The following is a 13803-nucleotide window of genomic DNA, read 5'->3' as shown; positions in this document are numbered from 1 at the left end:
TAATTGACTTCTTGAGCACAGGGGAATACGGTGCTATGAAATATTCCACATGTTAGATTTATACTGTCTTCTTTATTCATGCAAGAATCTGCATCTCTCTTTAATTGTTCTTGTTTACTTGCAGATTAAAGCGGAATATTACTGTAGTACATCCTTGCCCTGCCAGTTATTAGACTGCATTTTTCTGCTCATTAGACGAGGTTTAGCAGGGGTGATTGTGTTTAATCACTAATGAGCTGCACAATTTAAGGAGTCGTTAGTAACTGACATGAACATACAGTAGTTTTCAACTGTTAGGAGCTGAATGTTAGCGCAGTGTGTCAAGCAGCATACATTAGTGTGATTAGTGACGGCTGCTGCAGTACAGGGAGAGGAAGAAAGCGTTTTGGGGGTGGTAAGGGTGACAGAGAAGAGAGAGATAGAGAGAGAGAGAGATGGGAGCTTCCTCTCTCTACAGTATGTGATCACCGGTCTGCTGCATTACTCTACAATGCTATTTTTCCGGAGTCCTCCACTCCCTTCCCCTCTCCTCCCCTCTATCTCTCTCTGTAAGCAGCAGTAGCCTAATCTCCAGTCTCCCCTCTCACTGCCTCACAGCTCTCTGCCCTGCCACAGCGCATCTCTCTCTCCCCTCGGCTCCACTCTCTCCCCAGTGAGGATGACATCCCCGAATTTGATGAACCAGCGAAGCTCTCATTCTGGCTGGTGGCTTCCAAGGGAGACCCCCACATGAACGGTCTTACTGGACGAGGAGGTGCCGCGTCTAAAGAGCTTCGTGGAAAAGCTGTCAGCTGTAACAGCCTCTGAGTAAGTGCTATACTATTTTACTTCTAGCACTGTTCCCTTCAAAGATGATGAAGGGGGTGAGGGTGACGACTTGGTCGGGGAAACAATGAAACCAGTATCTTTGTTTTACAGCTCTGAACTGCTACAGTGCATTGTTATTTTGATGTCAGCATGTTGAACCTGATTACCTGACTGATTGATTGACTGACACTACAGCTGAGAATGTATGGAGTGATGAGATAGCATTGGTAGCAGTGAGCTTATGCAGCAGCTGTATCTGGTCTATCAGGAATGAGCCCTATTCTCGGTCACGACACTGAAATGCTGTCTCTGTCTGCACATCTCTCTTCATCGCTGTGCTTACTGTAGCACATGCACTCATACAGATGGCTATCACTCCCTGGGGTGGCGTTCAAACTCGGCACTGTTTGTATATTTATACGATGAGACCACTGCATGCTCCCCCACCCCCCAATAAATCTGGTTAATCTATACCAAGACTGAGGAAGTTTTGAGACAAAGTTTTTTTTGAATGTCTATTATGCAGGGACTTTCCAAAGGTGTAGAGGTTGAGGTTGAAATCTAGTACAGAAAGAAAGCTGGAAATTCAAAGTCGGTTGGGAAAAAAGTACGACAAGATGAAGACTGTGGTTGGAGGAAAGTATCTCTATGGTAACAGCAGGTTTTGCCAAGGGAGGAGGAGAGGTGAAGGAAGCTTGCTGCTTCTTTCTGGTGCCTATTCAGTTGGATCACAAATTACATGACTGACGGGACAGAATATTAATGAAGAGATTGTGGGCGAGACAGAGACTGATAGATACATGGACAGATGATGGTATATAATATGTACACAGAATGGATAGTGAGATTCATGCTTGACGAGGTGCACGCTTTACAAGTGGCTTAGAATATGAGGACTGTATTCATTATATAATTAAAGGTTTGCCAGCAGGAGTGTGTAGTCACATCTGTTGGTGTTTATTTTAATCTGTGTTTACCTGTTTGTGGAGGCCGACCAAATTGGTGGTAGATGGAAGAGAGGAAATGAGAGACACCTGTGCAAAGTCAAAAAGAAATGAACTCTCTGCAGAGCAGACCTGTCAATGCTAATGTGAGTTGTGATGAGAGAGAGAGAGCTCTACTGCTCCATATCCTCAAGTGTCATTTTCCCAAAAGCCTCCTTTAGAAGCCCACACTGATCCTCTTTGTCATTTGGATTTGTGATATAATGATGGACTGGGTTTTTGAAGTGCTTTCCCAAGTGCTCAGCACACTTTAGATTGTGATATTTCGTCAGCACGACCACTACAGATGGTTATTAATGCGTCAGCGCCGGAGCATTCAGGTGCAGGTCTGTGGCTTTGCTGGCCAAAGTGTTTTTAGTGCCATATTTAACCCACCCTGTTATGTAGGACAATTTATGTGCATCAGCATTGTCTTTGGAGAGTTGAGGAATAATACCAGCCAATTAGTGATTAAAGGCTAATTGTGGCTTTAGTTTGGGTTAACACCCCTTCTATTGTAACACATTCCACTGGATACTGGTGAACTGCAGAGGAGTGCGATTGCAATACCATTTTTTTAACAATTTTTATTTTTTCCACGATACCTATAATGTGTCTCCCAAAAATGTATAGCTCTTTAAAATCAAGCACAGATTCTTTGGATGAGGTTGCATTTACGGATTGGCCCTAATCTTTAATGCCTGTGGTGGTTAACAGGAAACCAAGTTGCTGGAAAACCATGTTTGCATGACTGAGGTATTATTAATTTATTGTTGTCATGACAATAGGCACAAAATATCTCATGAGAGGATGGGATGAAAGATTAAACTAGAGCAGATGGTAAAAGGACTGTGAGCTCGTTTTTAGAGAAGAATCTGTGCCACTACAGGTCTGTGGTTGACTGCTGCCTACAGCCCATACAGATGTAGAGCCCATACAGATGTAGAGCCCATACAGATGTAGAGCCCATACAGATGTAGAGCAACACCATGACTGGGATGCAACTTCTCTCCACTCTCCTCCTCTTCAACTACTCTGACTCACAGACCAGCACACATTATTCAACCAACAGAAACGAGCTCCTCGACTGACTTGGAAGCCAGTGTTGCTCTAAATGTTACTGTTCTGTTGCTGATGAGCTCTCCTAAACATGGAACATTTCTGATTGCAGGTAATTATATTGCTTCCTGGAATGAAACATGCATACATTACATTTCAATAACATCAATATGGAAATGTTCAACAAACACACACAGGCCAGCTCAGTGGTGAAACTGTTGTTCCTGTAGTTGTAATGAGCTTTTAAAAGTATAGTTATTCGTAATTGCTTTCAGGGAGATAATTATTGCAGAGGACGGGCCCAGCTGCACGGTCTGTTAGCTCAGCTCATTATGGGCAGTCAGCAAGCACTTGAGTCTGAGAGGAAGACAGCCAGATCTGAGTCCCATCTGGTGCATCTGATGCTAGGATGGCACCATGTTACCACCAACTTCACCAGTGGCTGGCTGCTGTGGAAAGTGTCCACATTGTTAAGTATACAACACTAAATCATGCAGTGTTGTTTGTGCCTCAGCACATATAGATGGATGAGATTCATTAGTGGGTTTGGAGCTCTGAGGAGCAACCAGGAAACATTAACCAGGGGAAAAATGCTTCCGTGAAAATCTTTGGGAGATCCCACCAGCAAGGTTAAAACCATTTCAATGATTCAAGGATAATTTATTGTCATTATGCAACATGGGGTTGCACAATAAAATACAGTTGTAGCCCATTTGCTACACAAGAAAAACATGACAGACAACAAAAACAGTAGTGCATTCCGGAATTTTTGAATTTGCGTCAGGAGGGATGTAACAACAAAACAGTTTTCTGGGCAGAGAATGTGGCCTACATCTCAAAATTAAAAATTTGACATCAGGGAAACATTGTTCATCAACTTTGACTATGTTTGAGCACCAAGCATCATTGATGTAAACACAGAGTCCGCCTCCTCTTGTCCCGCCGCGGTCCTGTGCTCTGTCCTGCAGCTTGGTCCGGGATGGCCTGATGGAGCCGGGTCTCTGTAAAGATGTGGCCAAAAAAGTCACTGACCTCCCGTTGCTGGGTTCGCCTGAATATTCCTGTGAGTGAACATTAGTCAGGAGCAGACTGGGTGATGGAATAGAATTAGGTCCTAGCCGGGTTAGCTTAGCTTCCATCTCTGCTCTCCTCCTTCTTCTTCTTTGGCAGTCGACTTTCGCTTTTGGTGGCGTTTGGTCCAGCAGGTCCGGCTGAGTGTTCGGCTGTGGGCGGTGAACGTATCAAGGTCCGCTCCTCAGACGCCATACGTACTCCAACTACCTTGCCACCTGGTTTCAGAGCATCAAATACAAACAGGATATTTCCACATCTCCTCTAAACCAGACAGCCATTAATGTGCCTACAGGCTGAAGAGTAGCCAGTTGCTTGAGGAAACTAACCTCAGCTAACACTTTGCTCATGCCATCGTCACTCATGACAAACCACCTGCTCCTGCCTCATGTCATGTCGATGAAACTGAAGTACCAGGCAGCAGGATTCTGATGCAGCTTGGGCACATTCTGTGTGGCCTGCTGTGTTACTGAACAACTCGCCCCTCAAATGACCCTTGAAGCACAATGATTACATCAGTGACATTTCTGGGCAAATATTAGCAACCACCAGAGACTCGCAATATCCGTTGTTCATCTGCAATGTCTGCTTAGCTTTGTTTTTTTGACACAAATGCTACTGCATGTGATCTTCCGGGCAGCAATGTGATGGTTCAGATAGAATACACAATAGAGCACAGTCAAAAAAAACGGAAACAGACAATGTTACAACAGACAATATGACAATTTACAATCATGCAAAAGTAAAACCACGAAGCAATCCACTAGAATCCTCGTGTTAGTTGAGCATGTTACTGTAGGGAGGAGTGGGTGGTGAGCCTCTGCTTTTAATAGACATTCTCCCTCTGTCGCTCATTCTTCTGCCTACCTCTTGATCACAAAAGCTGCCAAATATATCCAGCGGTGGTAAAAGAGGCTGTTGTGTGAACACAAGCAGGCTATTTATAGACTCTGTTCAGCTACAATATGAGTCCATATTTGGTCAGCACAGTATGGATCTCCTGTAAACAATATATTGTATCTGCTTGTTATCTGTGGGATCACGTTGCTGTATACAAGTCTTCAAGTCTATAAGTATTCAGTACTTGATTGCTAATTTCTCTTCTTGGTTTCAAATTCCAATTGATTGAAAAAGTCTAATCTATACAGTATGATTATTATAAAAGGTAAGTGTTTTACATAAGAGCATTGAGTGAGCCCTTCAGATTGCACAAGAGCTTGTGCATAAAGACTGTTTGCCATCATGTTTCTCTCCCTGTTCCCCATCTCCCATCCTCTCTCCACGCTCTCCTCTCCTACAGATTAGTGACTACACATCCATCAACTCTCTAGATAAGACTGTCTCCTTTGGAAAAGCCTCATTAAAAACACAAAACAGCCAGACTTGCTGGACACATGTTACAGGTATTACTCTTCACATAGTAAGAGTTTGTTTCCAGAACAAGCTAAAATCAGCCATTTGTTTGTCAGTTTGCCTCTACACTGTAGCTGATCTGGTGTGTGTGTGTGTGTGTGTGTGTGTGTGTGTGTGTGTGTGTGTGTGTGTGTGTGTGTGTGTGTGTGTGTGTGTGTGTGTGTGTGTGTGTGTGTGTGTGTGTGTGTGTGTGTGTGTGTGTGTGTGTGTGTGTGTGTTTACTTATTATAGTAGTCCACGTCACTCTCTGACTTTTTGTGAAAATAGGGCCATCCTTGTGGCATGGATCTGTTTCATTTGTACAGGCTTAGAGTTAGAGAATACAGTCCTTTGTTACTTCCATCTATCTCGTAATCCATCATTGACCTATGTTATTAATAGCTATACAACATCTGTCTCTTAAATGTGTTGGAAATTGGAAATCTTGTTTCTTAGGAAGGTTGGATTCCAGTACAATGTTACCATTTCTGTTACTGGCTCCAGCCCCATGCTGGGGCGCCGTGTTGTTGTGAGCTTGTGTCTGCGTACTGACTGTGTGTTAGTTCTACCATATACTAAGTGCTGTGTCTGCGTATCTGTGGCTGTGCTGCCAGCAATGCTGTTTTCCTGGTTTCCAATGCTCCTCAGGCCCTGTAATGCTGTAATGGCACATCTAATTGTATCATCAATCGCTACCAATGACATGTGCCACCAAACAAGTGCAGTCTTATGCACTTGCACACACACTCACACACAAACAAATATTACAAGTACATTGTTACTAATATTGTTAATATTTTAGACAGACGACATCCTTAAAGCTACACTGTCAAGGGACGCTGAAAAAAGAAACATTTACCTTCTTACATCCATGGGCCCCAGATTCATTAAATGATACTAAACTGTCAGAGAAAAGTCCGGTCCATGCTACCTTCTTGTTTCCAGGTTGAGCAGGAGATTTCACTTGTCCAGAGGAAGATGTCTGACCTTGAGTCGGTGCTACAGCAGAAGGATGTAGAGTTGAAGGCCTCAGAGAGCCAGAGGACCATCCTGGAACAGGACCTGGCAACCTACATCACAGAATGCACTGTGAGTAGCCCTGTAGCCACTACAGGGGACACACATGGACTGTTGTACTTGTGCCAAATATGCGTGTGTGTGTGTGTGTGTGTGTGTGTGTGTGTTTACATGTCTGTGTGCATACAAGGACAGTAGTGCTGGGAGATGTTGCCTAAAAAAACACATCACATCTCGTTTTCTTAAAAATAAACTAGGCCTACAAAAGGCAAAGGATTTGTTAACTTTCACTAAACTTTAAACTTAAAATAGATAAAAGATGCTTGTTGATAAATGCAATACAGCGGTGAAGGTGTTGATTTATAAAAAAAACAAAAAAGATGCTGGTTGAGAAGTAAATTTATTGCATCCCAAAGAATAATGTTTAATTAGCGCTCACATTCTTCTCATTTGGGAAACTATGAGAAAATGCAAATGTTATACACCGCTAATGTTACCTGGTGTTTTAGGGCTGCTACCGTCTTGTGCAACTCACAGTGCCACACACTTCTCTCACTCGGCTGCATGCCTCTGTTTGGAAACCTGGAATAGATAGAACAGTTTTTAGTTGCCACAGACTTTAGAAAAACTGAAGAGCGGACAGTTTTGATTGAGGTTGCTGAGGCAACGGTGCCTTTTTTTGGGATCAAACTTTTCACTTTACCGCAAAAATACCATAAAGTAGAATCAACACCCATTTAGAAGTATTTCAACCAAAACTTCTCATTATAGCCATTGCAGAGTTATACGTTGCATTTTACATTTCATTTAGTTTTAGCTGGGTGTACCCAACAAACGATCCACCGACTGAACATTTGTATGTCTTGGTTTCAGAGTCTAAAGCGCAGTTTGGAGCAGGCTCGTATGGAGGTGTCACAGGAGGACGATAAAGCTCTGCAGCTCCTGCATGACATCCGGGAGCAGAGCAACAAGCTTCAAGAGATCAAAGAGCAGGTAGGACGGCATCTTGGGTGTCATTGAATCAGTGGGTTGAAATGTATACTATTTACTCCTAACAATGTGGGCTCAAAACTTAAATCCCTCATCAACTATCTAACATCAGTCACTTAAGATCTCATTCAAGTTTTGTTCATTGTGCTATTCTTGAAACAAATGAAATGATCTCCGTTTAGTGGTTTGAACTCAGTACTTCTTCACTATCTGCAGTGACGGGTATACTAGAGTGTATGTAATGCATAAAGCAGAAAAGCCAAAAGAATGATCTTTTAGTAAAGAAGCAGGTTAGGAGTATTTCATAATGAAAGTCAGATGGAGCAGGTCAAGTCACCGAGGCTGAGTGTGTGGGGTGCGAGTGTTGATTAGACAGACACATGAGTGCAGTCAGTATAACACCTCAACATGTTCATAAATGCCTCATATGACAGTACCCTAGTTAGGTAAGTTGTTGTTGTGATTGTTGCCAATCCTTTTTACAACAACATAATGATGCAGGTCATCGCCAGTGTTTCATTGAAAATGGTTTGTATATCATGTGGCTGTGAACATTTAAAATATTAGAGGAGTTTGAAGGGGAAAGATTGACTTTACAATTCATTGATGAATGAACTTTAACTTAAATGTATTGTTTATTCAGTTATTTGCAAGAAGAAAGGAGTGCACTAGTTAATTAAACAATCAGTAGTCGTCTGTATAACGTGTAAAGACTGCGTCTGCTGGGTCAACTCAGTGTGAATCCCTCCGGAATCAGGAATGCTAATAATGGAGAAAGAGACAGGGGAGCTACACGCAGCCCGTAATTACTGAAATCAGATGTGATGAGTGTGTATGAGTATGAGTGTCCGTGTGTCTACGTATATGTCTGCGTGTGTGGCAGCACCATATGACCGAGTGTTGCCAACTGTGAGAATTAAGCTGTCACAAGTTTGACAGTTTAGGACAGAAGATGAAGAATCATCTTCCTGGCGTTATGCACCGTTTTCCTTTTTTCTTTTTTTTTAAAGGTAATAGAAAAGCAACCTGTTTTTCTCAGCCTACACTAGTGCCGGTTACCAAGCACTGAATACATTGTGCAGTGGTTGCTATGGTGATGAGAGCCATATACCTACGAGTGTTGAGAGCACTGATGCAGTGGGCAGGCTGTCGTGATGAGGTGCTGGGGCCTCGCATTGTTTAAGAAACAGAACATCACCTAATATACCTCAATAATTACATTATGTATCTATGTGAAGGGAATGCACCCTGTCCCCGAAGATAACTTTTATTCATCTCTTCTATTAATAAACTCCTCATGGTGAGGAAGAAAATCTGCATTTAATAACATATACTGTGCACGCACTTTACTTTCCAACGTAGAAAACGCAATTTACTAGCACCAATTGATCTTAACTCAGTCAAAATTGGGTCGGAGTTATGCATTACATGTATACAATACTTTATTAAAAGGAGGGTGTTGCATGCAATCCAAAAGGATTTTGGATTTGCTCCTTGGCAAGAGAAGCCAGATGAAGTAGTCCAGGCAGAAGCCCCCTTGCTGCCCCCCTTTAGAGGTGTAGTTGGGCGCCCATTTGAACATTGAAACAGGTACTTTCTATTTTTCATTCTTACTATTAATTTAGACTTACACTGGGATCACAGTATGAAGGGATCTTTTAATGGCCAGTACGCACTGAAGGAATGATTACAGCAAGCAAAAACTTCAATTTCAACGTTCATATGAGTTCATATGACTATTGTTTTAAGGCTAAAACCTATACAGGTTATACCTGAAACAAACTACGGTTTGAAGACAAATGTGTTTATACCTGTTCCAAATGGTTAGATTCGTAGGTTGGGTCAAAAAGCCTGCCTATACTTCCCACTGCCGCCCTGAGCTCGCTCTTCTGTGGCTGCATGTCTTCACTGTCTTGATGCAATAAATTGTTCAAATGGGGATAAGGAGGAACACTTTCAGACAGTCTCTCCTCGAATGCCTCGATGGTGTTGCACTTACAGAAATAGTTGTGTGAAAAATGAAAAAATGAGAGCTCGACTGAGAATGTCAAGTCCTGTCTTCTTTGTCACCTCCACACACCTGGCCAGTTGCTGCATGATTGTCACATTGTCTTTTTTGGAAAGACACAAAAAATGTTAGATGCAGACCCCCCCCCCCCCCCAAGTTTCAATGTGCGAAAGGGGTGTCAGACCCTGTTAGACTATCCGCCTTGCTGCTCATTTTAAGCATACTGAGGCCTTTGGGGATCCCTAGGGAGGAGCTGGAGGAGGTATCTGGGGAAAGAGGTGTTCAGGTGTCGCATACTTGTCTTCAGCAATATTGCTATTTTAATTTTAGTTTGCTGCTAATGCATACTATGTGGCTCTGTGTTCCCATCGGTGCCTCTCAGCTGGCTATTTATTTACTAAAGCTAAATCCAGCATTTCATCTTGAAAAGCATCTGTCTCCTACGCCTTGTCATATGACTGCAGTGTTTATTATTTTCATGCAGAAAGCTTGCAGTGTTTGATCAACAAACAGGAGAGATTTGGGATGGATTCATTTTTAAAGAAATGCAATCTGTGCCAAAGCTAATAAGACCTGCAAATATATGCAAAGAGACAATTTCACAAAGAATAACTATGGAAAACTACACTGTTTGAACACAAAAAGGTTAGAAGGTAAAAGCACTTTAACAGTCCCTAAATATAGTTTGTATTAGCCCCAAGACAGTGGATAGACAGATGATTACTGTTTTTAAGATCTCTGGAAGGTATTAAATCTGTAAATCTGATAACCTGAATGAACCATGGACAGAACATTCGTTGTACCAATGATTCTTTGTAATAAAATAATACCGTGATTCAGCGCTCCACAAGCCCTTCGTGGTTTACCTTCATTGAAAGCTGAATTCTCCTTTCTTTAATTTCGTTATACTGAGTCATTGTTTTGCCGAAGAATTACCAACATCTGAAAATGAAAGTTAGTATCCAGGAGATCCACTCAATTCTAATTGATGGGAGCTGTCAACCAAAATAATCTGTGTTTTTTCTGACCTGACCGTCAGAAGTCAGTTCCCATTCATAAGGAAGGCCAACATGGGAGACAGTTTACTTAAGAGATTCATTCACGGTTATTTATTCAACCTCCCGTTTCACTTCAGCTAAACTATTTTTGTTTTCATCATGTCGGATGTTGTTCACTTGTCCTAATCTGTGTCGGTTGAGCATCAGTTTCTTGGATGCAGAAGGATGCTACTTCTTATTACCCTGACAGCCTGATGAGGAGGGTGAAATTGGATCTGTTGGGCTGTGACTAAATACTCTTAAACAGACATGTGCTTTAAGTGACTCTGACTGATTCATTTTTTCTCTACACTTCCCTTTCTTTGTTCATTGCCTTTTTATATTAGTGCGGTTATACTTGATACCATTTTTAGAGTGTCTCTGTACTCCCTGAGAGAAAATATTTGACATATAATGGCGCTCATACAAGCTTTTTAATTACATCCATCGAACCTCGTCATCGTGTGGAGTTTTAAAGTGCTTCTGTACAAGCAGCACATTTAAAATACATCTCTTATGCATTAGTTTGTTCTCATAAATGATGCAGTGGCTTCTAACAAGAACATTTTCTTCAAACAAGTTTAGGTCGAACAACATTGGGTCTGATGAAGAAGTTATTTTTCACTTCAGACGAAAAGTCACTTTCTCTAAATTTGATGCACTGGCAGAGGGGCACTTTTAATGGCTGCTAAAGAAAAAGTTCAATGTTAATTATGAATAAAGTGCTTACAAGTAGCCCGAATTTGAAAAGATTGTGTCCCATTCCAGGTACTTTTCGGCAGGGGTATGTGCTCTACTAAGTGGGATTTACTTTGACATGTCCTTTCTTAATGTTATTGCTCCTTTTGTGTGTGTGTGGAACTATTGCTCCTCTCCTCTCTTCTCGTCTCCTGTCCAGTCCTCTCATCCTCCTCCCCTCCTCTCCTCTTCCCTCTCCTGGCCTCTTTGTCCTCTCTCCTCTTATTTCGGGGTTTCTATGTATTTTCTTTTTGTGCAGGAATATCATGCCCAGCTGGAGGAGATGCGAGTGTCCATACGACAGCTGGAGGAGGACCTGTCTGCTGCCCGACGCCGCAGCGACCTGTATGAGTCTGAGCTGAAAGATTCTCGGCAGAACAGCGAGGAATTGAAGAGGAAGGCTGCGGACTACCAGCACAGGATGCAGAAGGTCGACACCGTTAATTATGCTGACATTTGCTTAGAAAGAGGTTATCACGTGTAACTCAATGTCACAATATGATACAATCATATTTAACTCACCTGTAGTCATTATGTTCCAAGTTACTGTCGACTTGCCATGATCATTACCAGGAGGGATCTCAGAGTTACTTTTATCTTCACAGGTCAAAGAGCAAGGCAAAGCAGATACAGAGGAGACAATCACCAAGATAGAGAAGGTAGGAAGTTCATTTCATTGTAATTAGATTCTGTCATTGGTGAGGATGGCGAAATATGTCTCGATAAGGACACTGACAAGTTCAAGTGACATTGACAAAGGATGATAAGCTTGAATATCTTGCTATCTTTACATATCACAATGACTACATTTTTTCTTCTTTAGACCAGTGCTGAGCAGCAGACCAAGATCCAGGATCTTCAAGAGAAGCTTGCCAAGGTAGAATAGCTGTGCTGGGAAGATTAATGCATAATTTATATGAGCCTGTGCTCCCAAATGCAAGAGATGTAACAGCATTTTACCCTTTCAGATGAGTGTGAATCTTCTTTACCCTCCCTGACCTCATTCTTTCTCTCTCTCTGTCTCTCTCTTAAACTGTGGTCTACAGTCAGATTTGGTCTTTGGTCCGGGAACTATTAAGCTGTCTATTTAAAACTAGAGTTACTGCTTAATTATCAGCAATCAAAAGATAATTTAGTCTTAATTGTCTTTTCCTAGAAATGAATATTTAAAAGTGCCATCCTTCCTGCAAAGAGCACACGAGGTTGTGGTGCTGATATTCAGGGCTGACTGAGCCCATATTAGGAATGGATCTACTTCTGACTCAATGCAAACTAGTTTACGAAATAATAATGCAACTTTTTCTTAAAATAACTCAGCGTAGTTTGATTTTATACAAGCAATATATTGCATTATTGTACACACTTATTATACTGGTACATGTTCATATGTTGTTGTTTTTTTAAGTTGACTTAATTGATAATTAAATTGTTAATAATCATTCTACAGTGGCATGTTACATCAGAAATTGGACATGAGATTTTGTAAACCTTCTATTACATTTGACTTTGTGTTACTAGCATGTACAAACACATGCTGTTTGAGTGATATTTTTCCTCTGACATGTAGTCGTTAAAGGCCAGTGCTGAGGCTACAGATCTCCTTCAGAGTATGAGAGTGGCCAAAGATCGCATGGAGCGAGATCTGGAGAGGCTACAGCACAAAGAAGACTCCAGTGACAGCCTGCGTAGACGCCTACGTGAGACTGAGGTACACTCTCACACACACACACACACACACACACACACACACACACACACACACACACACACACCCACCCCTGTTATTATGCACGTAGTGCACATACACACAGTTTAGCAGATATATATATATATATATATATATGTGTGTGTTCTGGCCCCCTGCCTGTTTCTTCTCGTTATTCTGTGTATCTTGTCAGTCTTTTTCTTTGCAGCATCACGGACTTGATTGTTTAAAGTGTTGCATAAATAAATCTGGCTTGGGTGTCTGCTAAGCACAAAGAATCCATATGTTCTCTTGTAAACATGTTGTTTTTACACCTTCTGAGGAACACTTGTGCTGTGATGGCATGATAGCATGTCAGATGCTCTGAATGTTTGACACAGTTAATCAGAGTTTGAAGAGTAAATGTCTGTGTTCATGTGGTTTTTGTGAAGCTATCTTGCTTTCACATGTTTGTAAGACTCACACAGTAAAACTAAACCAAAGGGTCTTTAAGCTAGTTCTTCGGGTTGTCCGTCCGCCTGCCCCATGAACGAGATATCTTAGGAACACCTTCATTGAATTTCTTCAAATTTGGCACAAACGTCCATTTAGACTCAATGATGAACTGATTAGAATTTGGTTGTCAAAAGTCAAGCGCAATGTGACCGTACGTCCATCTCATTTTTGTGAAAGCAATGAACCCATCAGATTTTTTATGAAGTTACATATACATATGTATATATTTAACTTTAGTTTTGAGGGGGGTTGTTATGAGTTCTTCTTAAACAGCACTTCACATCAAGCACTACACATGCAAATTTGGAAATTAGCATTGGTTAATTTGGACGGGAGACAATACTCACATGGTCAAGTTTAAACAGCTCCGAAGACCTCTCGCATCATCTCACATGAATGCTAATGGGCTCTTTGGAACCATTGTGAGGAACTTGGAATAATTGGATATAAACATTGGAGAGGTGCATCACTAACAAGCCGAATGGATGCGGCTGCTACATA

The 13803-nt window shown here is 41.7% G+C and overlaps 1 protein-coding gene across 1 annotated transcript in view; it reads left to right on the top strand.

The window, feature by feature from the left end:
- Positions 1-13803, top strand: part of citb (citron rho-interacting serine/threonine kinase b) — a 37239-nt gene that overhangs the window by 821 nt on the left and 22615 nt on the right. The window contains exons 2-8 of the mRNA XM_076104998.1: positions 598-786; positions 6258-6401; positions 7203-7322; positions 11362-11532; positions 11708-11761; positions 11926-11979; positions 12670-12810. Coding sequence (XP_075961113.1) covers positions 598-786; positions 6258-6401; positions 7203-7322; positions 11362-11532; positions 11708-11761; positions 11926-11979; positions 12670-12810 — 873 coding nt within the window. The remainder of the gene's footprint in view (positions 1-597; positions 787-6257; positions 6402-7202; positions 7323-11361; positions 11533-11707; positions 11762-11925; positions 11980-12669; positions 12811-13803) is intronic.

The sequence above is a fragment of the Anarhichas minor genome, unplaced genomic scaffold (assembly GCF_050575085.1).
Source record: "Anarhichas minor isolate MPS153535 unplaced genomic scaffold, ASM5057508v1 ptg000030l, whole genome shotgun sequence".
NCBI lineage: Eukaryota > Metazoa > Chordata > Actinopteri > Perciformes > Anarhichadidae > Anarhichas > Anarhichas minor.
Note: the sequence above shows the minus strand (reverse complement) of the source record. Positions and strands in the feature narration are given on the sequence as shown.